We start from the raw sequence: 25,703 nt of genomic DNA, 5'->3' as shown, positions 1-25,703 counted from the left end.
CAATGTTGTAACCTTTCCTCGCAGGGGAGTTGCTCCATCCCCCCCTTGATCTTTGCATACAGTTACAAAGCACATGGTCACAACTACGCGAATATGGTGTTGAACAGGTGCTAGGTCGCACCGGTAAAGGGAGGAAGCGCGGGGACAGAAATCGTTGAGAATACTCGTGTAGTGCAAGCCTGAAAACAGCCTGCCGCTGCCTGAAGTCATGAGGGCTACAACCTGAGTCCCCTGCGCCCGACTGAACTGGACAGGAAAAGGATTAGACGCTATATAGCAATGACGCCCCAGCCGCCGAGTTACATTTACGCCCCTTTCGGCGAAGTTAGGGCGCGAGTGTTCTGAGGCTTTCCGGTGATTGGGCCCGAGCTCGGCCAATGGGAGGACGGCGCGGAAAGGAGCCTGGCGGAAGTAACCTCGGCGGAGCCGAAGAGAGCTTGGAGGAATCCTGTTGGGTTTTTTCAGGCAGTGCCATGAGTAGCTTTGGAGGGAGGATGCGAGAATATCCGCATCTCTCCATAGACCGCTTCGATCGGGAAAATCTGCGAGCCCGGGCGTACTTCCTGTCTCACTGCCATAAAGGTGAGAAGAACAGGCGCACGCACGCCCTTTACTATTGCCGCCGCTTTGGTCTCTTAATACTTCCGCCCTGCTCTCTCAGGTTGCTTTGCTTACACTGTCCCCAAATTCTAACCCAGCGACAGCCAACGAGGTGTCCTCAGATGTTAAGGGAATCCAACTCCCATCATCCCCAGGCGGTATGGCCAGTGGAGAGGGCGGTGGGAGTTGTAGTCCAACAACATTTGGGGGGCACCACGTTGGCTATCCCTGTTCTAACCAATGTTGTAACAATTAAATAGAAAGGTCTTAATTTCCTCCTAGTATCGTTTCTTTTTTTTGTCTGAGCTAAGCCTTAGCGAAGATAATAAATTCCGTTTCATTGGCCACATGCTGAGTGCTATTTTTCCTTATAGCTGCCCCTTTGTTTTTCTCTTCTTGGCGATCACTCGTGACTGAGTAAGATTGTCTTCCAAAATACAGTCTTTAACAATGGATCCGTCTGAATCTGTATCCACCACCGATGTACCAGACCATGACTAGGGGCTTCTGGATTTCACAGTCCTGCCCCCATAGCCATTTGTCAATCGCCATGGGACTTTGGTTATGGAAGATGCCTGTGCGTGAATTTGTTTTATGTGGGGAGATCGGTGCACCACGATCAACACACAATCTTGACAGAAAAAGGCTTTGATCCAGTGGCATGGATACCATGACGATTGGAAGTCCTTTATCTGTTGCAGCCTTCATCCACCTTCACAGCCATTGTAACATACACATTGTTATCCTCCGCCTGTTCTGCTGTTGAGGACATTCTTGGATCGTTCTTTGTCTGGTTCCTCTCCCTTGACCTTACCGCCATGGGTGACCCTGCTGGGAGTACATGACTCCCGACAGCATCGCTCACAGGGTTCATTGGAACACGCATGCCCACTCACCACTACAAGGTGACGATCCAGCAAGGGGCTTTGTTTTTCTAACAGGCACACAACTGCTACAAACCCCCTGAAGAAGCTTCCTTGATAAATCTCTGGTTCTGGAAATGCTTCCTCTGGTGATTTGTGCCTGCTATTTCCCTGTTGATGGCCAGAGCCTGCCATGTCAATTAATCATAACAAAAGTGGCAACCCTGCCCTTCCACCTCTGTGTAACTGCAACCAATGGCTTTAGGGGAAGGAGGGATTTTAATCTGGAGAACAGGGTTCAGATTGCTGGGGACCTGGCCCCTTACCATTTGCTCCCGTTCCTTAAGTACTGTTTAAGAAGACTAGGATGGGCATATGATTTGGCCCTGGTTGTGTGATCTTCACACTAATAACTGGGTCTGCCCTTATCTTTCTTACCTGTATTGAGGTCCAAGACTGTTCTTAGTAGAAGTCTAAAATAAACTTTTTATTAAATATTTAGATCACATGAAAGGCCTGAGAGCTCCTTCCCTGAAAAGAAGACTGGCATGCAGGTAATGAACAGAGAAGAGAGAGAGAGAGAGAGAGAAAATGGGCTTGTTCCTGTACTGAGTGAAGGATTAAGAAACCCAGTGTAACAAAATGCTTCTTCTCAGGCTGACCTTAACAACAAGGAGAAGAAACTTGTTTCTATTGTTAAAATGGTAGCTTAGTTTCTCATATTCCGCATTAAATACAGTAATCTGTGTCTTGCAAGATGGCAATAATAGATTTCTGATTTACTGTGTACATACCCTATTGTCTCTGAAAGTAGCAGTGTTTGTAGCCTGAGTTCCTAGAAGTCCCTTGGAGTCCTTAGCAAAACCTACCCATACATTTACTTCTCCCTTTTCTCCAATGTGGGAAAATGTCTTTCAGGTTCTAAAGATTCCTCCCAACATTTATCTCCTTTTCTTAAATGTAGTTTAAGGATTTTGCAGCATCCATTTATGTAGGCATATTTTACACTGTGGTTTCTGCAACACAAATCTTACATGCCCTGGGAATTAGGGGCTGTACCAACTTTCTTTTTCTCTGTTTGTCCTAAAGATTAACTATGACAGGGAAGGTGCTGGAATTTGGAACGCAAATCTTGGCAGATGAGTAATTTATGTAGTGACTGGGTTTTCTAACTAGCATATGTTTGTACTTCAGACAGATGCTTTCCTCTGTAGGCAGCAGAAAAGACTAAAGGTCATATAATACAGCAGATGATGTGTGGGATAGTTTACTTTACTCCTCTTTAAATAAAAGGCACCTACGTCATATCACAAACTGCTTGTGGAAATCCCAACATTTTTAAAAGCAGTTTGCAAAGTGGCATGGGGGCTACATTTTTGAAAAATACAAATCCCAAACCTACTTGTGAGCATCGGCCAAGTTTTTCCATTTTGTTTGCTTTTTTGTAAGATAAGTTTCCCACCCCTTTCTGTCTTTAAAGCTTGAAAGTTCGCCTGTACTGTTCACCAGTGACAAAGGAGTTGCTGCTAACTAATCCACGTTACGAATTTTGGAAGAATCACATTGTAAGTTACCCCTTTTCTTGTGTATTACAACATATGAAATATTTATACACAGACACTGTTCTGGTAACTTAAAGCTCTTGTAACTAGCAACGTAGGCAAATGGTAGAGCTGCAATAGTCTTAGGAGATGAAGTCCTCCTAAGCAGTATTCTTGAGAATGAGTTTTATGTCCTGCATCTGTCATGTCTTCAAGTAAAAGGAGATAAAAGTTTATCTAGGGACTCTTCTTTCTTTTGCTAAACTGCTCAACCTCAGGTTCTCCTTGCACGTGCACAACCATGGTAGAAGATGATGGTTGTCTTTTAACACAGAGAGATATCCATCAGCATTTCACACTCTCTTTCTTTGATTCTCACTGCTTGATATACGTTCCAGACTTCTTCTGGAGTTTATTTTGGTGCAAAACTGAGGATTAGGCTGCAAGGAAATTGTGGAACATGTTTGAAAAAGGGAAAGAAACATGGTGAAAAAAATGATTTTTTGAATGAGTCTCATTTCTAGATTAGGTGGGTCATGTTTTGCAAGAAGTGACCATTAACAGTTGCTTTTAAAAAATCTGGAGTCACCAATGTGATTCCTGTGGTTGCTGCAATGCCCTCAGATATCCCCTTAGGTGCTCCCCAAGGTCTCTTATGCCTCCCAGTTGTTTTTTAAATGAGGTGTGTATTTTCAGCTGTTGGAAAGGGTGACTGTCTTCTTGGGGAGTCTTGCTTCCTTGTTTTCTCTGTATTTTATTTGCTTTGTTATATGTGCAGTTGTTTTACCTGGATTTTTTTTGGGGGGGGGGTCTGAACAACACCAGTTTTCTTCTGAGACAAGGACATTCTGTGGTGCCAGCTTCTTAGATTTCCATATAATAGTTTCTTAGATTTTGATGTGGCTTACCTTCAACAGGCATTATTTATGTTGTTTAATCCTAGGTATTTTGATGCCATAAAAGCATTCATTTTGTATATGCTGTAGAAATAGTTCTTGTCTCCTATAATGCACCTCTATATGTTTGTTTTGTCTGTCTGCTGTAGGTTTCCCTTGAAGTTGAAACTCCAACGCAAATTTCTTTGGTTGAGGAAGCATCTGGCGAGGTAGTCAGTTATGTTGGCTGTTGAACATTTGAATCCAAGTATTTCACCTAACATAGTTAGGAATGCTAGCTACTATCTGCTGTGAACCCTCAATCTTAGCCAACAAAATGGAAGTCTATTAGCTATTTTACTCCTTTGCCCCCCCTCCCATGTTTGTCCTAATCCACCCCTTGTTTTTGCTCTGCTTTGAGGTCTCCAGGCTTCTCCTCTTTTCTGCATCTCTAAAATAAACACAGCTTTAGCGCTACAGAGGCTGTCAGGTGGACTGAAAATACACTGTGATAAAACTTTTAGCCCATGGGCCTACCAAACGTCCCTGTTGGACCTCTAAGGTCACTTCCTGACCTATCATAAACGACATCATGTATGGGGCTGGTTAAGGAGGGCTTGGACAAGCAGGACTTTGCAGGCACTGCTGATCGGCAGTCCCTACAAACCCCCTTGAGAAGCATGCACACAGACTGCATCAATGCTGACAATCAGTTGATTGTTGGTGCTAGGAAAGTGTTGTGCACACTTATTTGCCCACATGGTTTGATTTCAAACCACATGGGCAAAAGCGGGTCACCTGAGATTATTGTAGCATCAGGTGATTGACAGGAGGTGACCCAGCCTATGTGTTCTTATCCCCAGATACATTGGGTGAACAGGGCTGTATTTCCCTCCTCCTTGCCTTCACTCTGCACAGCCCCCAGGCAAGAGCTGTTCAGTCCAAAGTTAACATTCAACTAGTAAATATATCTCTGTGTTGTTGTTTTCTTTTCTTTTGTGTCTTCTTCCAGAAAGAAGACGTAGTTGTGACACTTCTACCAGCTGGCCACTGCCCAGGATCGGTCATGTATGCATTTTCCTTCCCTTCAAATAATTGGTGGAAATCAGTATAGAAAATACATTGTGTTAGTGTCTGTAAGGATTGAGCTGCAATTCATTTATTTTTGATTTGTTAACCAAGACTTACTTTCCCCCCACTTCCTTCCCCTGCCTACGGAATCAGGGCCTGCTCACTGAATTGCTTTGGCCTTGCACAGTGTATCCCAGTAAAATTGCCTTTTGCATTAGTATTTATTCTTATTCATTTATGAGTTTGTATCCTGTGTTTCTACAAAAATACCCCATATAAAATCAAAACCAGTGCAGAATAAATATTTAAAAAACTAAAAACAAACCAAATGAACACCAATGGCAGTTAAACAAGCAGCAGATCACCAGTGTAAAAATTGAGGGTTGTGAGGTAGCAGTGTTCACTCTTAACTAAGATTTGAAATTAGGAATTGAGACTGTAATTAAGTGGGAATTTCACTAGCACAAGTTGTCATTAACATTAGTGCTGATGCAACATGAAACTGTAATTCTGACCTATAGTCCCTCTGTATTCGCTTTGTGGGATATTTTCCCTATGTGCATGTTTAGCATGGAGATTGGTGTTTTGGAGTCTTGGCTTGTCCTGGTCTTACTGCAAGGCCATTGCGTTCCCAAGGAAGAATATACTGGGCGTGTATTTTGTTTCTTCCTCAATTGACCCAATTATCCTAGATCACCACCATATTGCCACTGAGTTGAATCAGCGTTGCATCAGTTGCTGAAACATACAAATGTGTATTTCTCATTCAGGTTTCTATTCCAAGGTGAACATGGCACTGTGTTGTATACCGGGGATTTCAGACTTGCCAAAGGAGAAGTGGCCCGAATGGAACTTTTGCACTCAGGGAGCAGGTAACTGATTGTTAATCTTTACAGTTTAGCTTCATTGTGCTTTGAAATTTCTAACAAGTATAATAGGTCAGATGCATTACAGTCAGACCCCCAAATCCCTGTTATGTTAACGGTTTACAGATACAGTAACTTTTAACTGGTACGATTTGTACCTAAAAACAACTAGAGACTAGAACAAGGGCCACTGAATGCAAACAAGTGATATGAGCTGTGGATTATTACTCTTGGAATGGCCACAGTCAGCCTGTGGAGAAGTCACAGTGACACGTTCATGCTTTGGCTCTCATTAAAATGACACCACAGCTCCTATCTCAATGTGGCAGTGTTGTTGGAAGAGAATTTCCCACTTGGCAGCTCCATGATGCTGCTGAAAAACCATGAACCTGGCAGGTAAAACCTGCTTGAGGCTACCTCTTCACACGTGCCTCATATATGCTTGATATTATACCTGTAGTATCATGCCACTGCACAACTGTGGATAAAGGGAGCCCTCCAGCTGGGGCAGAGCTGTCTGACTCTGCTGGCAGCCCTGTCTCCTGGCTATAGGGGACAACCTGGAGACAAAGTGATTGGAAGCTGGCCTCCCAAAGGGTCCTGCCTTTGGTAATCCTGCATAGGGGCGGGGGCAAAGCCGTACAACAGAGTAATTGAACATCTAGCTTACTTAGCAGGCTTGTCATCTGATGTGGTGTCAACCTGTGCATTTGCTTGGCTGCCTCTTTTCGGCTCCCAGTGGTGCTCTCCAGCCCTTGGGTAGGGGCTTTGAGAGCATGCCATTCATATTCACAGCCTCCTGGCACGACCCTGTTCACTTCCGGTCAAGCTAAGAACAATGCAGATCTGAAGCTGTAGCTGCTTGGAAGCTGCCCGTGTCACAGGAGATGAGGAGTGCCTGCACACACTGTGTGTGATCCAGATCTGTGCAAATACCAACCGATTCATTTTTAGAATCCCTGGCCAATGGGCCTAATCAGACCCACAGGGCCATTTCCCCCAAACCGCAGCCGCCTGACGTCATATGGGACATCACGTGTAGGGCAGGTAAAGATGTGGCTGGGATCTTAGGAACAGAGGATGCTGCCTTATACTAGGTCAGACCATTGGTCCATCTAGCTCAGCATTGTCTCCACTGACTGGCAGCAGCTCTCCAGGCTTTCAGTGCTGATCAGCTGATGGTTGCTTAGAGCAGCCCCTTCAAAGTTGTTGCCTGATTTCAGTGACCACCCATCTGCCAAAGGTGTCCCATGGGAGTGTGTGTGCGCTGTAATGATTTTGCTCGCTGGCTGGATCCAGTTCCCCAATCCTCTATTAAAACTTGAGAAAGGAGTTACACGATTAGCATGGGAGCTGCCAAAAACGAACCATCAAGGTCTGGCATTCGCATATTGCCTTGCATGACCACCATGTGCTATGCAAGCCTTGGCTTGGTATGAAGGCAGTTTGGTTTCTTTTAGATGTATCAATTTGTGAAAGCAAATAGAACCTTTCAGCTTCTGACAGAAATCCGAGTATACTGATGAGTAACATGCAGCTGATACTGCTGTACCAAGTACTATAACAGTATTGAATGTCTCTCATACAGAGTGAAAGACATCCAGAGCGTGTACTTGGATACCACTTTCTGTGATCCCAAATTTTATCAGATACCAAGCAGGGTAAGTAAAACTTGATGGAGGAAATACAATCATGTCATCTCACTTGCTTTGCTGCTAGCAAGAAGAATTCTGCTTGGAAACTTTGGTACCCATATTTTCAGTTTCATCTGAAAAATCTGTGACTTGGATTCCCAGAAAACTCCACTAAGGACTTCTCTTCAGTGTAACTTATAACAGATCAGGCTTGCTGATGTTATGTAATTGCAATATATTATTGTATATTCCCCCCCAAAAGTGTTCCCCACTTTACCAATGTAGTTTTATTTTGCTTTATTCCAGAAGGTGAGTGGGTGGCTTGCTTCCACACTATTCTCACTGATGGTCCTTTGCAAAAATCAGGGATTTTACTGACGTCCCTCCTCTCTTTATTTCAGTCTGAGTTTGATTGATGTGTTCTGCTTTTTAAATTGCTGTTGCTTTGAAGTAATAGCTTTGGCCTGCAACTTGTTGTTTTGATTGTGTTGTGTCATGCACACGTGCCATTAGCCTGGCATGCCATGCAGTCCCAGGATGCAACTTCCCACCTAGGGCAATTGATCCTGGCAATTCTCTCCCCTTCCTCTCCCCTTGTTAGGGCTGAGTGTTCCAACAGCAACCCTGCAAGATAGGCAGACTGCCGCCACCCCTTAAACTGGTCAGCCACTCTGAGTCAAAGGGATAACCCAGAGCCCAGAAAGAAACCTGCCAGGGATTCCAATAGACAAGAGCCAGAAGGGTACTCCTTGTCCTGGAACCTCAGGCAAACCTAAATACACGGTAGTCTGTGGTCAGTGGCCAAAGTACCAGATCCAGAGCCAATTTCCCCCTGCAGTGAACACACACTGGTAAATAAGAAGTAGCTTTATTTAATAAAACATTAAACACAATTAATAGCAGCAAAATGGTTCCTTAAAACCCACACCCCAAAAGGGGCCAGGTAAAATACAGACAGAGAGTTCAGGCACAAAAACAAAATGAAAACTAACTAACCTATTCGCTACTTACAGAAGAGGTAGTCTGTTGTAAAATCCCACATCTCAGAGATGCACAGCTTGGGTAGTGGATGGCAGTGGAACCCACACAGGTACCCACCTATAGGCAAGATGGAACCCAGGGGAGCAAAGGCTAAAGATTTCCCTCCTATACTTATGGAAAAGTCCCTAGTAACAGTCCAGAACTAATTAGCCAATCGGGGCTTTCTCATGATGTAATACTTCTTCTAGTCTTCGTGCCTAACTGGCACATACTCCTCTCCATTCCCAGGCTAGGCTGACCTTGAGTACCAGGCCCTTACAGATAAGCAGGTGTCTTCACACAGGCCTCCTAATTAACTGCAGCAGAGAGATGAAACGGCAAAAAAATCTTTGCTCTCACACAGAGGCCTCATTTCTGGACAAGATGAAACCCCACAATTCTTTGTACAAGAGCCATGTTACATTCAACTGTTCTTGACAGTGTGTTTGATGTTTTGTGTGTTAAACTGCTTTTTGTAAACCACCCTGAAAGGTATGTTAGAAATTGCTAAAATAAATTGAGGAGGGCTCAGAACTTGGTGCTCTGCAGGGAGAAAGACCAAGGTTCAATCCTGGCCATCTCTAGTTAAAAGGATCTCTAGTAGTAGAGTTGCAGAGACTCTGTTTGAACTCCTACACCAAAGAGTTGCTGCTAGTTAATAAAAGATAGTAGAGTATTGGGCTAAAGTAAGAGTGCCACACCTGTGGCTCTCCAGATGTTATTGGACTCCAGCCCCCAGCCAGCATAGCCAGTGATGGGAGTTGGGAGCCCCATAGGTTGTGTAGTTTCACAAAGCTCATGGTATGGAATTGTATGAATAAGTTATGGAACCCCACTCCCACAGAGGAATGTCCAAAGAAAGAAGGAAAAAGCAAGGGAGTGGTCATAGATAGGACAGCTCAGCCCCACCCGATCAGACAATCATGATGTTCCAGGTATTGGTGTTTTCAAAATTTCCATCACCACTTGCTCTTTGGATCATCTTTAACCAGAAACACCTGAGTGATGGATCTTGAAATATGGAAAGTTTCCAGTAATGCCATCACCAGGAATGGGGAACTGTGATGTTCCTGCTTATAGTGTAAATATGGTAAGTGCTGTTTATATAGAAGACATATGGTAAGTGGAGTGAAAGAGGAGGGGGGAGTACATGAGCAGTAGAATGCTGGATGATTGGCTGAGCGTTTGGGAGTATAAATGGAAGAATGACAGTTGAATCTGGGTGGAGGTCAGGAATGTGGAGAAAGAGGGAGTTGGAGTTCTGATTAATAATAAGTCAAGTACAAAACAGGAATAGATGAAACCATACGCTTGTGAAACATTCTAAAACTAATCTTGTTATTTCTGATATTTAATAAATACTTACTTGGTTTACCAAAGGCCTGATTCTTGGCTGGGGGATATACATACCAGAAGGGAGGGCAAGGTAATTACCGAGGCTGAACAGAAACAGTATCTAATGGTGGCAGCGGTGAAGGGAGGAATAATAACAATTCAAGTATCCAGAGCAACCCAGAGTTGTATGCGTTATCTATAAAGATACAAGGGGGTTGGGAACAGCAGAAGCACGCAGTCACAAAAATAACCAGCTAGAGAGAGACTCAGGCAAAGTCTCTGGGAGTATTGGTTATAGGACGTGACTGGTGGTGCTGCCTAGCAGGGGGATCTAGTGAGATCTGTGCTAGAGCGGAGTGAGAAACCATATAAAGGACGGTCCGGACTGGTGGTATCCCTGATGGTGCCTAGTGAAAGGCAGTAGCCACAAGCAGGTGGGAACCTGACAGGGAGAACCAGGGAAGGACGTCACAGGAACCTCAATCTTGGGGGCAACTACGGCCCTCCCGGCTTCTCTGTCTGGCCCCTCGACTTCTCCCTAGGCCATGCCTGCTTCTTAGACCATGCCTCTCACCAGTCCTGTCTTATGCCCTCCTGAAGTGCTTTGGAACTGTGATAATGCATTTTGCTTAGCTGGATGGAGGACAGAGAGATGAGGGTGGGTGAAGAAACCTTTGATTTTTGTGGGGCTGGGATGTAACCTACTGTACAAAAGTAAGAGGTGCACTTGTCACTCCACCTCCTTTTGCTTCTGTCCCCTCTACGTCTGGTCCCGCCCACCACCGGCATGTGGCCCCCAGAAGGTTTCCCATGAGGGAATGAAGCCCTTGGGCTAAAATATGGTTCCTTCTCCTGACTTCCCTAAATTATTTGGATTTAGGCCTCACAGGTCAGCTGTGGGCTCAAGTGAATAAAATTCAACTTTGATCCACCATAAGCAAAGCTTTAAGTTAAAAACAAATGGCTTGCACTTTTTTCCTTCAATAGGAAGAATGCACGAGGGGTATATTAGAGTTAGTACGAAGCTGGATCTCCCTTAGTCCCTATCACATGGTATGGCTGAACTGCAAAGCGGCTTATGGATATGAGTATTTATTCACAAATCTCAGTGAGGAGCTTGGAATTAAGGTAAGATTGCCATTCAGCATAACTCCTTTCTGAAGTTTCATTCAGTAGACTTGGCCCTTTTAGACTGAATTATTCTAAGGGCCACCTTTCTGGCAGAAGGCCAGATCTTTCACGCATCAGACCAGCTACATCATCCAAACTATATATGCTACTAACACAAGGAAGGACGGGAGTGGAGAGGAAGGAATCCATGGGCAGAAACTGCTAAGAGAGCTCAAAAAAAGTAAACCAGTCGACACACTAACAAGGGAAGACGTAAAAGCAATAGCACTACTAGCCACTGTCCTCCATATACTGCAATTAGTTTCTGAAAAGCTTGCCCAGTTTCACTTAATAAAAACATACGTAGCAGCATGGGAAGTGAATTTCTGTTCTGTAAGGTTAGACATCCAACTGTGCCAGATGGATACAGGTGCCATAATTTTGTGGAGCCTATGGAGGGAGCAACTGCTTCCTCAACTCAAATGGATGCTCCATGTCATGCACATACTCTCTATACCTGCTTTAAGGTATTTTTCTGTATGATGTCAGGGCTAGGTGGCTGAAAGGTTATGCATATGATCCCCTTGCGCATTCACCAAACAGAGGAGTGGAGACTCTGCTGGACATGTCCACCAATAGCAACATGTGTGGCATTGATGAAAAAGGGCCAGACTCTCATACAACTGTTGATATCTGTATTGGATTTGAAACTGATTATATATGTGTGTGTGTGTGTGTGTGTATATATATATATATATATTCTCATATATATCATATATATATAGATATATTCATATATATTATATATATGTTTGTACACATTTTTCTTTTTCTTTTTAAATTGCTTTTATATAAGTAATTGTTTTAAATACGTTTTTATAGTATTGTAAATCTCGTTGAGATTCCTCATAGGAAGCGATTCGTGAATGAAATAAATAAATAATGCAACCGCAAGCATAGGGCTGTTCATCACAATCGGTAACTGCGATGTGGAGCTCTGGGCAAGACCTCTAATGCATACTAAAAGCAAACCAGTGTGAGTGTTGGACTATGGCCTGGGAGACCAAGGTTCAAATCTCCACTTGGCCATAAAGCTCATTGGGTGACCTTGGGCCAGTCACTGCCTCTCAGCCTAACATACCTCATAGGGTGGTTGTGAGGATAAAATGGAGAGGGGGCGAAACATGTACATCACCTTGAACACCTTGGAGAAAAGGCTGGATATAAATGCAACAATAAAATAAAAATAAATACAGTTGTATGCGTGAATGCTGTAGGCACGATCCCACTCCTCTTCAACCCCCCATGTTCAGTAAGAAGGCAGGGCAAATTTGTTTGGAAGGAGAAGTTTACTGACTCATTTCTAAGTTAGTCTAAAATGGCGTTAATTATGGTGAACTTCATTTCCTAGGTGCATGTGAACAAACTGGACATGTTTAAAAACATGCCAGAAATCCTTTACCATATTACCTCCGATCGGCGTACTCAGATTCATGCATGTCGCAATCCAAAGGTGCGTATCTGTTAGGAACCATGCTGCCATCTCTGGTGTTAACTGTTAGAGCCCCAGTTGTCAGACATGTTTAAGAAGAGTTTGTCTTCTGGGAAATGGGGAAAAGTTTGGCCAAAGCAGCAATCTGTGCATAATAAAGCTGAGGTAGACAATTTTTCAAAATATATTTGTATTTTTACTTTGGATAATGTCTTATTAGTTGCTTTGAATAGTCATTTTAGAAAAATGCTGTAAAATGCACGAAATCAAAATAACATAAAAGCACAGATCAGATAGTAGTCTAATAATATCATTATTAAAAACCCATCAAGAAACTGCTGTTAAGACTATTATTCCACTGAAAATGCCAAGCTAAGTACAGTAGTTAGGTTTTGCCTGAGTGGAAGGGATCAGTGCTAAGAGTATCTATTGTGCATGCAAAAGTGCCTGGTTCAATTCCCAGCATCTCCAGGTAGGGCTGTCCCTGCCTGAAACCCTGGAGTGGCATTGCCAGTCAGTATGGACAATACTTAGCAAACTGGTCTACTAGGTATGAGGCAGCTTCCTATGTACCTTCTAGGGGAGGGTATTCCAGTGGATGCCATCACTGAGAACCTGCTCTGCACCTGAGCTAATCTCAGTGCAGGGCCAGAATAAGTAAACCTCAGGGAGGAACATATTGGCAGATAAGATCCTTGCTATATGCAGGATCCCAGCTGTGTTAAGGGTTTAATGTTGCTGCTCAGCTCCTCAAAACAAGCCCGAAAGCAAATTGGGAATCTTCAGATCATTCTGTGATAGTATATAGAGAAGTCATCCTTGTGGTATTAAGTAGAAATCTAGGGTGCGAGGAGGAGAAGGAGGCTTGAACTCCCCTCACTGTGGAATGCTCCTCTTGATATTAAAAAAGACCCTCTCTGCCCCAGTTTTAGATATGAACAGAGTAGACACGTGAATGAACAGACATGGCTAGCCCATTCTATTTTGCTTATTTTCTAAATGCATATCCCACCTTATTGCAAAGCATCAAGGTGGTGAGCAGTAAATATGAAAGATAGGTAGGCCCCAAAGAAGTGAAACAAGGACTGAGGAGATTCCTCACACGGCAGTACATGGGAGCAGGAGAAGCTGTTGTCCTGCAGAGCCTTCTGCAATCCAGGGGCCACGACCAGTTGTTTCAGTGCCAGCTATTCTTATCTTTTGAGAATTGTGTTGATCCGTTTTTTAAGAAAACACATTATCCAGAATAGTCAGGTTCCACCTACTGGTAAGCTCATTCATTTTGATAATTATCTGGCCAAAATATAACATGAGCATAATCAACATAAGGGGGCGAAGAATGGCTGTACTCCTTCTGAGCCCCTCGGGTAAATAGTCTTTTCTTTTTCTTTCTTTTCTTTTATTTATTTATTCCATTTATATACCGCCCCATAGCTGAAGCTGTCTGGGCGGTTTACAACAATTAAACATATTTATAACTATCCTAAGTAGAAACTAGAGGCCAAAAAATCCCATTTTAATTGTAAAAGAGCAGCTTGGATGGGGTATTTTCTTCATGGCCAAAATATGGAGCTTTTGATTTTCTGAGAACACAATGACATCTAGAGGAGTTAACACTGAATATTGCATATAGGAACCCTGGTTACACTAGAGTAGCAGTCTGTGGACAAGAGGCAGCCAGTGTGGGATGAATGGATTTGTTTCCAACAGGAAAAGAGGGAAAGGTAAAACAATGGATGGAAGAATTTGTAAAATTACATTAGGTATGGAACAGGGACCTGCTTGATCTGCCTGTGTGTTTCACTTAATACTATCTGTATAACAGGATGATGAATTCTTCCGAGGGAACAGATTGCCTTGTGGAATGACTTCCCAGAGTGGAAAACGGTTGCACATAATTAGCATCAAACCATCCACAATGTGGTTTGGAGAAAGGACAAGGAAAACCAATGTAATAGTGAGGTGAGCAGAGAACGCTTTCTTTGTTTTTAAACAATTTGTAAAATTATTTTTATCACTACCTTTCTGAACCTTTGTATACCTTGCTCAGTCCTTTCGAAATGTCAATTCACAAACATTTATGAATAAACTGATCTCTTAAACCAGGGCTGGGGAACCTGGTGCCTTTCAGATGTTGTTGAACTACAGTTCCAATCATCCCTGCCCATTGGCCATCCTGGCTGGGGCTAATGGGAGGTCGAATCCAACCAAAGATGTATGAAGCAGGTGAAGCTAAGTTACCTTTATGATGACTGCTATTTAACATTTGGAGCACCAGTGTCTAGGTCCTGAACAGGACATTAAGGACATAACTGTTTTGCTAGATCAGACCAAAGGTCTGTCTAGTCCAGCCTTCTGTCTCCAGCAGTGATCAGCCAAATCTCATTGGAAGATCACAAATGGGGCATGACAGGTAGTGGCTTTCTCTTACAATTGTCCCCAGCATCTGGTTTTCGAATAGGGCCTTTGACCGTGGAAGTGGCAAATAGCTTCCATGAACTTACCTGCTCTTTTCAAGCCATCTAACTTAATGTCAGCTGCTACTGACCATAGCATAATGAAGATTAATGTGAGTGATTCATACTGATGATGTGGATAGGATGCTTGCAGGGACCAGACCAACCACATGCCCTCTTGACCATGCCCATCCTATGTGGGCAGGTCCAGGGAGTTGTTAATGCCTTCTTACAGGAGAAGGAAAGTGATGCATGTGTTGAAAGAAGTAGTGGTGTGCCCTTCTCTGAAGAGGCCCTCCCTGGGCTCTGGGATGTTAGACAACTATTGTCTGATCGCAGATATCCCTTTTTTGGGCAAGACTAACGAACTGCAGATGTTCCGTAATGAGATGGGAGTGTCTGAACCCATTTCATTTTGGCATCAGGTCTGGATATGGCATCGAATCAGCCTTGGTCACGCAGATTGATGAGTTTTATCAGGAGAGATTTCCTTGATTTCTTTGTGGCATTCTGTACAATTGACCTTGGTGTCCTGAAGCAACTCTGCAGGTTCAGGACCCTGTTTTACAGTGGTTCCATTCTTACCTGCAGGGTCAACTTCAAAATAATAGTAGGGGGGCTACTACTGGGACCCAAGGCATTTATCTTGAGTTCCGTCTTATCCCCCATTCTGTTCAGCACATGTATGATGGGAGCTCTCATCTAGGGATTTGGGGTATGAATCAATCTCTCCATTTTGTCTGAATCAGGAGAAGCTAGGCAAATTCCGAGTGATGGCCTATAGGCAGTGATGAGCTGAACAAGGGCCAATAAACTGAAACTAAGATCATGTGGGTGGATGGTTCTCTGGTCCAAAATTAGGGAGTTGGCCTGTTCTGGATGGGGTGGCATTTTCCCTGAAGGAGCAGGTTTGTAGTCTGGGGGTGCTCCTTGATGCCAAACTGACAGAACTGAAGCACAGATGGCGATCCATATTCTGATAACCCCCTATATGGATTGCTGCATGGGGCTGCCCTTAAACAGCCCGTAGACTACAGCTGGTGGCTCAGCAGTTGAATGGAGCAGTTAGAAGAGAGCACATCACTCCAATTTCGAGATTGCTGCACTGGCTGCTGGTGAGCTACCAGGCCTAGTTCAAGGTGTTGGTACCAGCATACAAAGCCTGAAATGACCAGGGACTCAAGAACTTGAAGGAACACCTTTCTCTGTATGTCCCAACATACAGTTGACAATCACAGGGAGAGGTCCTTCTCACACTGCCACCATCTTGGATAGTTAAGAGGGTGCAAACACCAGAAAGGACTTTCTTCATGGTGGCTCCCCATCTCCCGGGGAAGATCAGGCAGTCCCCTTCTCTGGCCGTGTTCAGGTAGAATTTGAAGGCATTTTTATTTATCCAGGCCTTTGGAAGGTGATAGGTACATTTAGGCACTGTAGTTTTTTTAACTGTAATTTTAATTGCTAGATATAGTTTCACTGGGTTGTGTGTTGATAGCTGCTCTGAGCACACTTTGGAGAGGAAGGGCAAATTATAAATAAATTTATCTATATGTATGTGTGTATTTTTATCTTCCCCTTCAACTGAAAACAGCTCCTGGGGCATCTTACAATGAACAATAATAAGATGTTCCCTGCTCTCAGGCATACAATCTAAAATACACAACACAACAGGAAAGGGGATTGGGAGGTAGGAGTGGGAGGAAAACAACCTTTTTGGCAGTGAAGGGGGAAGCAAGATCCCTGCAGCTGCTGTTCCTTTGCTAATGGTTGGAGCCAGGTTGGTCTCCCTCTTTCCATGATCTTCTTGCTGGGAGGCAGGGCATAGATTTTTATATACAATCTGCTTTGTTCTGATGCTGTTCACATGTTGATAATTCAATTTCTGGTTTATGTTTAGGACTGGGGAGAGTTCATACAGAGCTTGCTTTTCCTTTCACTCTTCTTATAGTGAGGTATGTAGAAAGTATTTATGTTGTTAAAAAAAAGATTCCTTTTATAATATATAGAACCGTTATTATAGAATGTACTTATTTAGATGTTGTAGCCTGTATGGTCATAGGCTTTTGGTGTTAAAAGTATGCTAATGATTATACTCAATCATTATGTAGCACATTCAAATCACTACACATTATCTTGGTAATCCTGACATCAACTCTGTGAGGTTGGCCAGTATCTCCATTTTACAGACAACAATTGAGCTTGGGAGAGTGTGGCATGCCTAGGCAAGATATTATTTCATAGCAGACATGAAACCTGATCCAGAAACTTTGTAGCTCACTCTCTTAGCCCCAGCCCTGAGGGTTCACAACTGGAAACAGGCCAAAGGAATAAAGCAATAGTAAATGTCCATGGACTGCAAATGTCTGCAGAATGGATTATTATTATTATTAATCAATTATATTTATATACCATCTTTTCCTCCAAGGAGCCCAGGATAGTATACATGCTTCTCCTATCTCCATTTTACCCTCACAACAACCCTGTGAAGTATGTTAGACTGAGAGGCTGTGACTGGCCCAAGGTCATCCAGTGAACGTCTTGGCTGAATGAGAATTCAAACCCTGGTCTCCTAACCATTACAGCACACTGGCTGTTGTTCTGTTTTCTAACACTTAGGAAACAACATCCTTCTTTGTCATAGTAGATGCTGGTATTGAGAACACCATCAATCCCATTCGTATCCGGTCCTTCCTCCATGGAGCTCTGATTGCTGTAAGCTCTTTAATGGCCCATTGGCTTTGCCCCACTGATTTGGAACTTGACTAATATAAGGTGGCACTCTATGGAACAGTGTGAGTGAAAGAGAGAATTATATATGCATGAGCACGGAGCTCTCCTGCCCGCTGGGACCATCCCATGAGCACAGAAGTTTTGTGTGCGGATCATGCCAGTGGGGTTTGGGCTCAAGATGATGATGTAGAATGACTGAGGGCCAGCATGGTTCATTGGGTAGAATTGGAACTCAAGTCATGTCAGCTATGAATTTAATTAGTGTTTTCTGGCTAATTGTTCTCTCTCTACCTCATTTCTTTATAAACTGAAAAAAAGCTACTTGTCTCTGAAAGCGGTTGCAAATCATAATACAAAAAGAATTTCAAGGCATGTTTCAGTGCAGAAAATTATTAATTCTTCCTCCATTCTTCCTCCAATCTCATTTTCTAGATTCAGGATTTCTTGAGCTATATTCGCCCAGTGAATGTGTATCCTAATGTAATCCCAGTAGGTGCAACAGAGGACAGAGTTATAGAAATGTAAGTGTTTGTCTTTTTGTCCCTGGCTCCTTTGCTGCATAAATGGTAACTAATATTAAAAATCTTGTGTAAGCTGTTGATCTTTCAGGCGCACCAAAAGTACCATGATCACAATCAGCTTCATTGAGAATTCCTTACTCTTACTAGCATTTTTTCAGTCTGATGTTGGATCCACGTCTGCACAGCACAGTAAAATACCATAGGATTGTATTCAATTCTAGTCCTACTCATAGTAGACCCATTGAAATGAATCAACATGGCTAATTTAGGATCATTAATTTCAGTGGGTCTACTATGAGTAGGACTTAGTTGAATACAAACCATACTGTTATCACTGTCCTCATTTACAAGTGAACTACTGAGGGGCTGGAAGGCTTTTTCACTATGAAAACAGCATCTTGGTGTTTCTGTCATCCGATAACTTCAGGAGAAGAGCTTATCTGGTCCAGGAAGCTAATTTTTAAGAGGAAAATACTGTACAGCAGCGGTTTATTTTTTTGGGGTCGGGTTTGAATACCTCTTTTCTTCCTTTTCTATGGCCAGCAAAGTAATTCTGGTTATCTTAGCAGCTTATTATTATTGTTATTTTAAAATTTCAATGTTTAACATTTGCAATTGCAACAGGAAAAAAAGAGAGAAAATGTAATTATTTTAAAAAAAAATCTTCTTCCAGCTGCGACAGTAAGAATATTCCATCAATGTTGTTTTAAACGTGTATATTAATATAGGCAGTCCAGATGTTCAAATAGGTTTCTGAATGAAATGGACTTTTATAAGGTATACATTCAAATGTAGAAAGGGCAATGAGATCTTCAAACCACTGGGCGATTGATTGTGCATGTTACGTCCTTCCAGCTACACACTGCAATAAATAAAATAATAAACTTTAATTTGTTAGTTGCCTATCTGTCCGGGTCAACGGACACTCTAGGCGACGTACAATCATCATAATATAAAATACAATATACATATCAAAAAAACTTATAATCAATCTAAAACCAGCAACAATTCATTCATCATAAAACTAATCCACCCCAATCCTGTAGGCCTGCCTGAATAGCCAGGTCTTTAAGGCTCGGCGGAAACCTATCAGGGAGGGAGCGTGTTGCAGGTCAAAAGGGAGGGAGTTCCAGAGGGTGGGGGCCACGATCGAAAAGGCCCTCTCTCTAGTCCGCACCAGTCTAGCTATTTTAACCGGTGGGACCGAGAGAAGGTCTTGCGAGGCTGATCTCGTCTGGCGGCATAATTGGTGATTCTGGAGGCGTTCCTTTAGATAAACTGGGCCGAAACCGAAGCCTCTTAGCCACCATAAAGATTTGCAGACCCCACTTTGGTTGTCCATCTGTTAGTCCTCACTCCACAGGAATATAATTCAGGAGCGCATGGACATCCACAAATATCAAGGATTTCTCCAAGACCAAGTTGATATAAGCAATGATTTCTGACCAAAAAGCAAACACCACAGGACGTGCCCACATCATATGCCTCAAAGAGCTTTTTCAGCATTACATCAGCAACATCTATCTGAACTAACCAATTTCTTCCTATACAGGCAGCTTTTGTTTGCTGCACATCTCTGGATTTCAGTAAGTTGAGAGTAAAGTGCAGCAGAGCTGAGTTTGCTGAAAAGTCAAAGTATTGTCCTAAAAACTGGAAGAGCTATAAAGCTCTGTATTGCTTATTTTCCTTCCTAGCTTAAAGCCATTATGCAGATTGTACAGCAAAAATAGTGAGCTGACATATAAACCACTTGGAGCACTGAAGAGAACCAAAACCATGGACCTAGCAGATGCAGGTAAGAGAAGAATGTGTGTTTTTTTCCCTTCTCTTCAGGGCCAGATAGATGTGGGAAATGAAATGCGTACTGCTGTTTAGAACCAATGGGATCATGTTTATGGCATGATTATATCATCTCACTAAAGAACTTACATTTTTTAAAATTACACTTGCATCCCACCTTTATGAGTATGGGACCCCCTTTGTAAGCTCAAAAAAGTTCATGACACACACCCCCACGCTAATTGTAATTTTAGTCTCTGTTAATTGAAAAAGTGGTGCATGGCAAAATCACATCTCCAAATATCCCTTTCCATTAAAACCTCCCTGCAGACGAGGTGTTGCTTTCTTTTCTTGATGCAAAGGTCCAATCAAATTGGTATCCCCCCCTCCCCGGTCTGAAGATGTATAGTCCTGTCTCCCAACAGCAGTGGGTTACAGTGTTGGACTAAGATCCAAGTTCAAATTACCACCTAGCCATGACGCCCACTGGGTGACCTTGGGGCAGACAGTCTCTCAGCCTGACCTATCACACAGGGTTGGTGTAAGGATAAAATGGAAAGGGGGGGGACCACGTGCACCACCTTGAGCAACTTGGAGGAAAATGTAATAATAAATAAATAAATAAATACATTGCAGCTGCAGGTATGTGGACCTCAGCCAACCTGCTCAGCTTTTTTAAAAAAACAATAAAATTATTATTATTATTATTATTAATAATAATAATAATAATAAAGCATCAATGTGGTAATGGTGGGGATGCTAGATTGTGAAGACAGAAGGGTGGATAGACTGAGTGGGGGGGCAGTGCTTTTAGGCCTTGGGATGATCATCAGAACTGATGCCTTGGTTAGCATACACTTGGGGAATGAGAGCGGAGCAGAAGACAGATCAGCGCATGCACACATACAAATACACCTGCCTCTCCTGCAGGCATGCATGCGTTTGGGCTCATGGGAGGGGGGAAGACTGCCTTAGCATCTTGGGGAGAGAGATTGGGGGGATGGAGTGTAGGTGGAAGAAAGAGGGGATGCTGGCACATACACTTAGCCTCAGAGATGGGGGCACGAGCAAGTCCTGAGCTTCCTCACTGCTCCTTGACTCCATCTGGGCCAAAAGTGAAATCTGGGCAGCCTCACAAATAATAATTTTTAGAAGGAGGTGGCAGTGAAGCGGGAGTCAAGAAAGGCAGGCTGCCAGGAAGGAAGGGGGAAAGCAGCCTTTCCTTGCAGCCTTGCTTCTTTTTGCTTCATGAAAATCCTTCTGAGGGTGTGATCGGCAGTGCAAGGAGGTGGTGTTAATAATCTCTTCTCCCTGGTAGCTCCACCCTCAGCCCCCTTTGGCATCTGCCACGTGTTTTATAGGCAGATGCCTGTCTATTACTTCACGGCCCCCATGTTGGGAATCACCTCTCTAAGGAATAAAAGGTGGCATAGTTCTTCTCCACCGTCCATTTTATCATCGCAACAATCCTGTGAAGTGTAGATTAGACTGAGTGAAAGTGACTGACCTCAGGTCACCCAGTGAGCTTCATGGCTTTAAGCAGGGAATTTACTCAGTTTCCCCAGTCCTAGTCAGATATTCTGCTGCTATATACCATCTTATACTATACAAGCTCTAGAAGGTATCTATCTTCGATAGGGTTGGGTCAAGCATCACAGTGGCTCCCACCAGTTGTCACCCTGGACAGCTTGGAGCTCAATGGTACAGTCCAGATACAGGTTTACAACCTCATATGCTGTTCTGCTGATCAGCCTATTCCCTGATGCTCTGGTTTATAAGTCTGCTGCTCCCCACCCAATGTTTGTATAATCCAGGAAAAGATGCATCAAATGATTGTAAGGTGGTGGCTACCCCCATGGCGCCCATGAAGGCTTTCATTTTCACCTTCCGGCAGAGACCGCAGACTCTGAGCTTTTTTTTTTTTTTTTAAAGTATGAAACAATATGTGCAGATACCCTTTTAAGCAGTTTCTGTAAAATGAGCCAGTCTGGCTGCTCCCATCTGCCAGTGCTTTTAGCCAATTAGTGAAGTCAGAGCTGTGATTCATAAGGGAGTTGCTTGGACACCAGGCAATAGGAATCGCTGGGGTCCTAAAGAGCTGCTGATTTCCCTTCCCCTTTAGTGCACTTCCCGGCTTTTGTCTTATTACCTAGTAGTCCTTGAAATCTCCGTAGTTTGGCCTTCCTTTTTCCCCAAGCAACCAGGATGCATCTTTCCCTTGGTGCTTTTGTCAGAGACTAGGTACTCCTTAGAAATTATTTTCTGCAAATACTACTGCACAATAAGTGCAGGGGAATATTAAAAATATAATATTAAAGTCCTCCCCAAATAGCATATGCACAATGTGAAAACTTTACTAAAAGGTTTAGGTATATCTTTTGGTGCGCAGGAGCTGCTGGAGGCACTCAGTAAGAATTCACTGTATAGTCAACTTACAGTACAGTGGTATACATGTCTTCTTCAGAATTAAATCTTTATTTAATGGGGCAGCCTAGGTTTTGGTTCACAATTGGCACTGGGAAAAACAGGGTTCTTGTCCCTTTAATAGCTGTATCTCTACAATTGGGACCGGCAGAACCTAGCTGGCTTCCCATGGTAAATATGAGGTGCGGAACACAGAGAAACAGAGCAGCGAAGACTGTACTCTCTCTCATTTTATGTTATGCCATGCCTCCCATTGCAGCCATTTTGTGACTGGTGCCCTCAGCATTCTCTCAAAACTCAGAATGTGCCCACTTGTCCAAAAAGGTTGGCGAGCCCTGTTGTAAGGCTTCTGTAGATTGGCTTCAAGTCTTCTTGCTACCATCTCTTATGTTCCTGGGTTTGGTGGGGGATTTTTTGTCTTGACAGATGATAGGAGTGATGAACTCTTTGCTGCAGAATTGATTCCTGTAAGATACAAAATTCCAAAAGTCCTGCCAGCTGTTGCATCATCTGAAAATAAACCTCTTCCTGATAATCATCAAAATGACTGTGACAAAACAAGTTATAAGGCATCTTCCATGCCAACCTCTTTGAAGGTAGATTTCATAGAGTGTGAGGAATCCAATGGTGAGGATGACGATGAAGAAGAATCGGAGGACTTGGTTCTAGCTGAAATTCTTCCACCCAGTGCAGACTCTACCACTCTGTTGCAAAATCCAGGATCGGTTCGTTCAGAGCCCACTTCCAAGCAAAATGAGAACAGGCAACATTGTAATCTGGAAGTGCCAAAGTGGGATGCCTTCTTTAAACGCAATGTGGAAGTCACAGATACCTCTGAACATGAAGACAATTTTCTACCTCCCACAGATTCAAGTGAGCCTCAGTCCCCCAGCTTGTTCAGTGACAACGATGAGGATTTTAGTGATTCTACTCACATCTCCTCCCAGACCTCTTCTCAGTCTACACATATATCTGAGCAAGGTAGCCAAGGGTGGGATAGTCAGGCAGATACTTTGCTCATTTCATCACAAGAGAGAAAGAACTTTGAATTCAGCCCTTTAAAGAGGGGAACAGACAGAGCAATGTGCTATGCATCTTGTCTACCTCCTGAGGAAAACCAAACAAATTTGCAGAGTTGTAAACCTTGGGGTTACAGTGCACTGTCCACAAAGAATGTTGACTTTGAACGCCAAGGCAAAGCCCAGGAAGTGAACACAGCCACACCTACTTTGACACATAGTGTGCAGAGTGGATCAACTAATGAGAGGAGCAAACAGAGTGACAGTTCAGGGATACTTAATCCTGAGGCCCAGCTAAACTCTGAGAGCTCGTCTGATTTTGAAATTCCTTCTACTCCTGATACAGAGATTCCTAAACCAGACCATCTGTGCAGTCTGTACAAGAAGCTGGCCGCGGGGGAGAATCTATACTGAGTGGGAAACAAAGACCTATCAACTTTTTTGTATTATGAGTTAAGTGTCAGCCTTCCCCAAATCACGTATTTTGATAGTAATTATGTAATTTGAAACGTGACTGTTTTTTCATTGTTTTAGTTAACATTGAAAATAGATTTTTCCTGTTGTATGGGAAATTCCTATATTCACTTTGATAGAAAACAGAGAAAATTCTAATCAGAAACGCATTGAAGTCTGTTCAAAGGCTCTTTTTGAGAAAGTTGTTTGACGCAAGTACAGTTTGGTGTGAGATCCTGCCCTGGACTCCTTCTGGAAGGAAGGGCAGGATATAAAAGATCATTTATATATAAAAAACGCTTTGAGTTCTTCATTGAATGTATTTTTAAATATCTTGTTGAGCAGGATGAATGAACCATAATGCAAGTATTCATCTCAACAGCCATCATATAAACATTTACACGAACAGCCACTTGTCATCCTTTATTGGCAAGATTGTCTTCACACCTGACCATGAACTCAAGCCCCCTTCCAGTTTCTCATGTGAAGGGGGCATTACATAATTACTGGAGAAGGGGACTGTACTCCTGGCCCGTCTCCCAGATATCCATTCATTAGCCTGGCTGGCTACAGTGAAGCCTCTATGCAACTTCCCCAGTTGTGTGTGCAGGAGGGGACTTACTAAATTTAGGATCTTACTTGCCTAGTGAAATATTTAAAATATGATTTTAAAGAAATTTAATCTTTTCATCCAGTCAGTAGTTGGAAACTCACCCTACTTTTTCATGCTACTAGCATTCTTTAAGATGGAGGGGTGGGATTTTATTATTTTATTTATTTAATTACATTTCTAGACCGCCCTATAGCAGAAAGCTCCCAGGGCGGTGTACAACAAATAAAATCACAATTAAAATATGAGCAAGTGTGGAAAAAAATATATATATATAGTACAATTATAAAACATTAATAAAATTGCCATTGAGATTTATAAATTAAGATCATATTAAGTTTAGAATGTTAAATTAAAATATTTAAAAATTTACAAAATTTAAAAAGCCTGGGCGAAAAGGTAAGTTTTTACCTGGCGCCGAAAAGATAACAGAGAAGGCGCCAGGCGTATCTCATCTGGGAGGGCATTCCATAGTTCGGGGGCCACCACCGAGAAGGCCCTAGATCTAGTTGTTGATCTCCGGGCCTCTTTATGGGTTGGGACCCGGAGAAGGGCCTTCGACATCGAGCGTAGTGAACGGGTAGGTACATAGCGAGAGAGGCGATCCATCAGGTATTGCGGTCCAATGCCGTTTAGGGCTTTATAGGTAAGAACCAACACTTTGAATCTGGCCCGGAAACATATCGGTAGCCAGTGCAGCTGCGCCAGGACAGGTGTTATATGGTCAAATTTCTTTGTCCCAGTGAGAACTCTGGCCGCAGCATTTTGCACTAGCTGAAGTTTCCGAACCGTCTTCATAGGTAGCCCCACGTAGAGTGCATTACAGTAGTCCAATCTAGAGGTTACCATAGCATGGATAACTGAGGCAAGATGCTCCTTGCTCAGATAGGGTCGTAGTTGGGCTACCAGCCGGAGCTGGTAGAATGCATTCCGTGCCACCGAGGCTACCTGAGCCTCAAGTGACAGGAACAGATCTAATAAGACCCCCAAACTACGTACCTGTTCCTTTAGGGGGAGTGTAACCCCATCTAGGACAGGTCAAACGTCAACCATCTGGGCAGAGGGTCCTCCCACCAACAGGGATATAAACAATAGCTAAATAAATTTGTGTGGCAATCTTTAAAAATTACTTAAAGACCAAACAGCTGTAAAGTGCAGGCATGAGATGGTGGGAGAAAAATGTTCCTGGGCACAGTCCACCCAGAGTTAAGTATTTGTTAAGTCCTGTGAATATGTCTGTTCCGAAATGCAAAGGATGAGCTCTGGAACGCTTTACTACCTGTTTTTGTTAAACCAGGCAACTG

The 25,703-nt window shown here is 43.1% G+C and overlaps 2 protein-coding genes across 2 annotated transcripts in view; one reads left to right on the top strand and one right to left on the bottom strand.

The window, feature by feature from the left end:
• The first annotated feature begins 173 nt into the window (after window positions 1–173).
• On the top strand, window positions 174–25,155 carry DCLRE1C (DNA cross-link repair 1C). Its single transcript, XM_061582301.1, has 14 exons — window positions 174–582; window positions 1,966–2,017; window positions 2,944–3,028; window positions 4,050–4,109; window positions 4,892–4,947; window positions 5,721–5,822; window positions 7,405–7,477; window positions 10,793–10,933; window positions 12,327–12,428; window positions 14,233–14,369; window positions 16,761–16,815; window positions 18,026–18,114; window positions 19,809–19,909; window positions 22,744–25,155. Exons 1-14 carry the CDS (start codon window positions 378–380, stop codon window positions 23,748–23,750), a joined length of 2,265 nt encoding a protein of 754 aa, XP_061438285.1. The 5' UTR covers window positions 174–377; the 3' UTR covers window positions 23,751–25,155.
• The window catches only part of HSPA14 (heat shock protein family A (Hsp70) member 14), a 24,144-nt gene continuing 17,395 nt past the window's right edge, over window positions 18,955–25,703 (bottom strand). Inside the window, exon 15 of the transcript XR_009757596.1 lies at window positions 18,955–18,976. The gene's annotated coding sequence lies outside the window, so the exon portion shown is untranslated. The remainder of the gene's footprint in view (window positions 18,977–25,703) is intronic.

The sequence above is a fragment of the Rhineura floridana genome, chromosome 8 (genome assembly GCF_030035675.1).
Source record: "Rhineura floridana isolate rRhiFlo1 chromosome 8, rRhiFlo1.hap2, whole genome shotgun sequence".
NCBI classification, from domain to species: domain Eukaryota; kingdom Metazoa; phylum Chordata; class Lepidosauria; order Squamata; family Rhineuridae; genus Rhineura; species Rhineura floridana.
The sequence above is the reverse complement of the archived record's forward strand: the minus strand, read 5'-3'. Positions and strand labels throughout refer to the sequence as shown.

Coding starts and splice junctions, on each gene's coding strand:
- DCLRE1C (XM_061582301.1), top strand. CDS start 378: ATGGGAGGACGGCGCGGAAAGGAGCCTGGCGGAAGTAACCTCGGCGGA. Junction 4,948..5,720: donor CACTGCCCAGGATCGGTCAT/GTATGCATTTTC, acceptor TTTCTCATTCAG/GTTTCTATTCCAAGGTGAAC. Junction 12,429..14,232: donor ATGCATGTCGCAATCCAAAG/GTGCGTATCTGT, acceptor TCTGTATAACAG/GATGATGAATTCTTCCGAGG.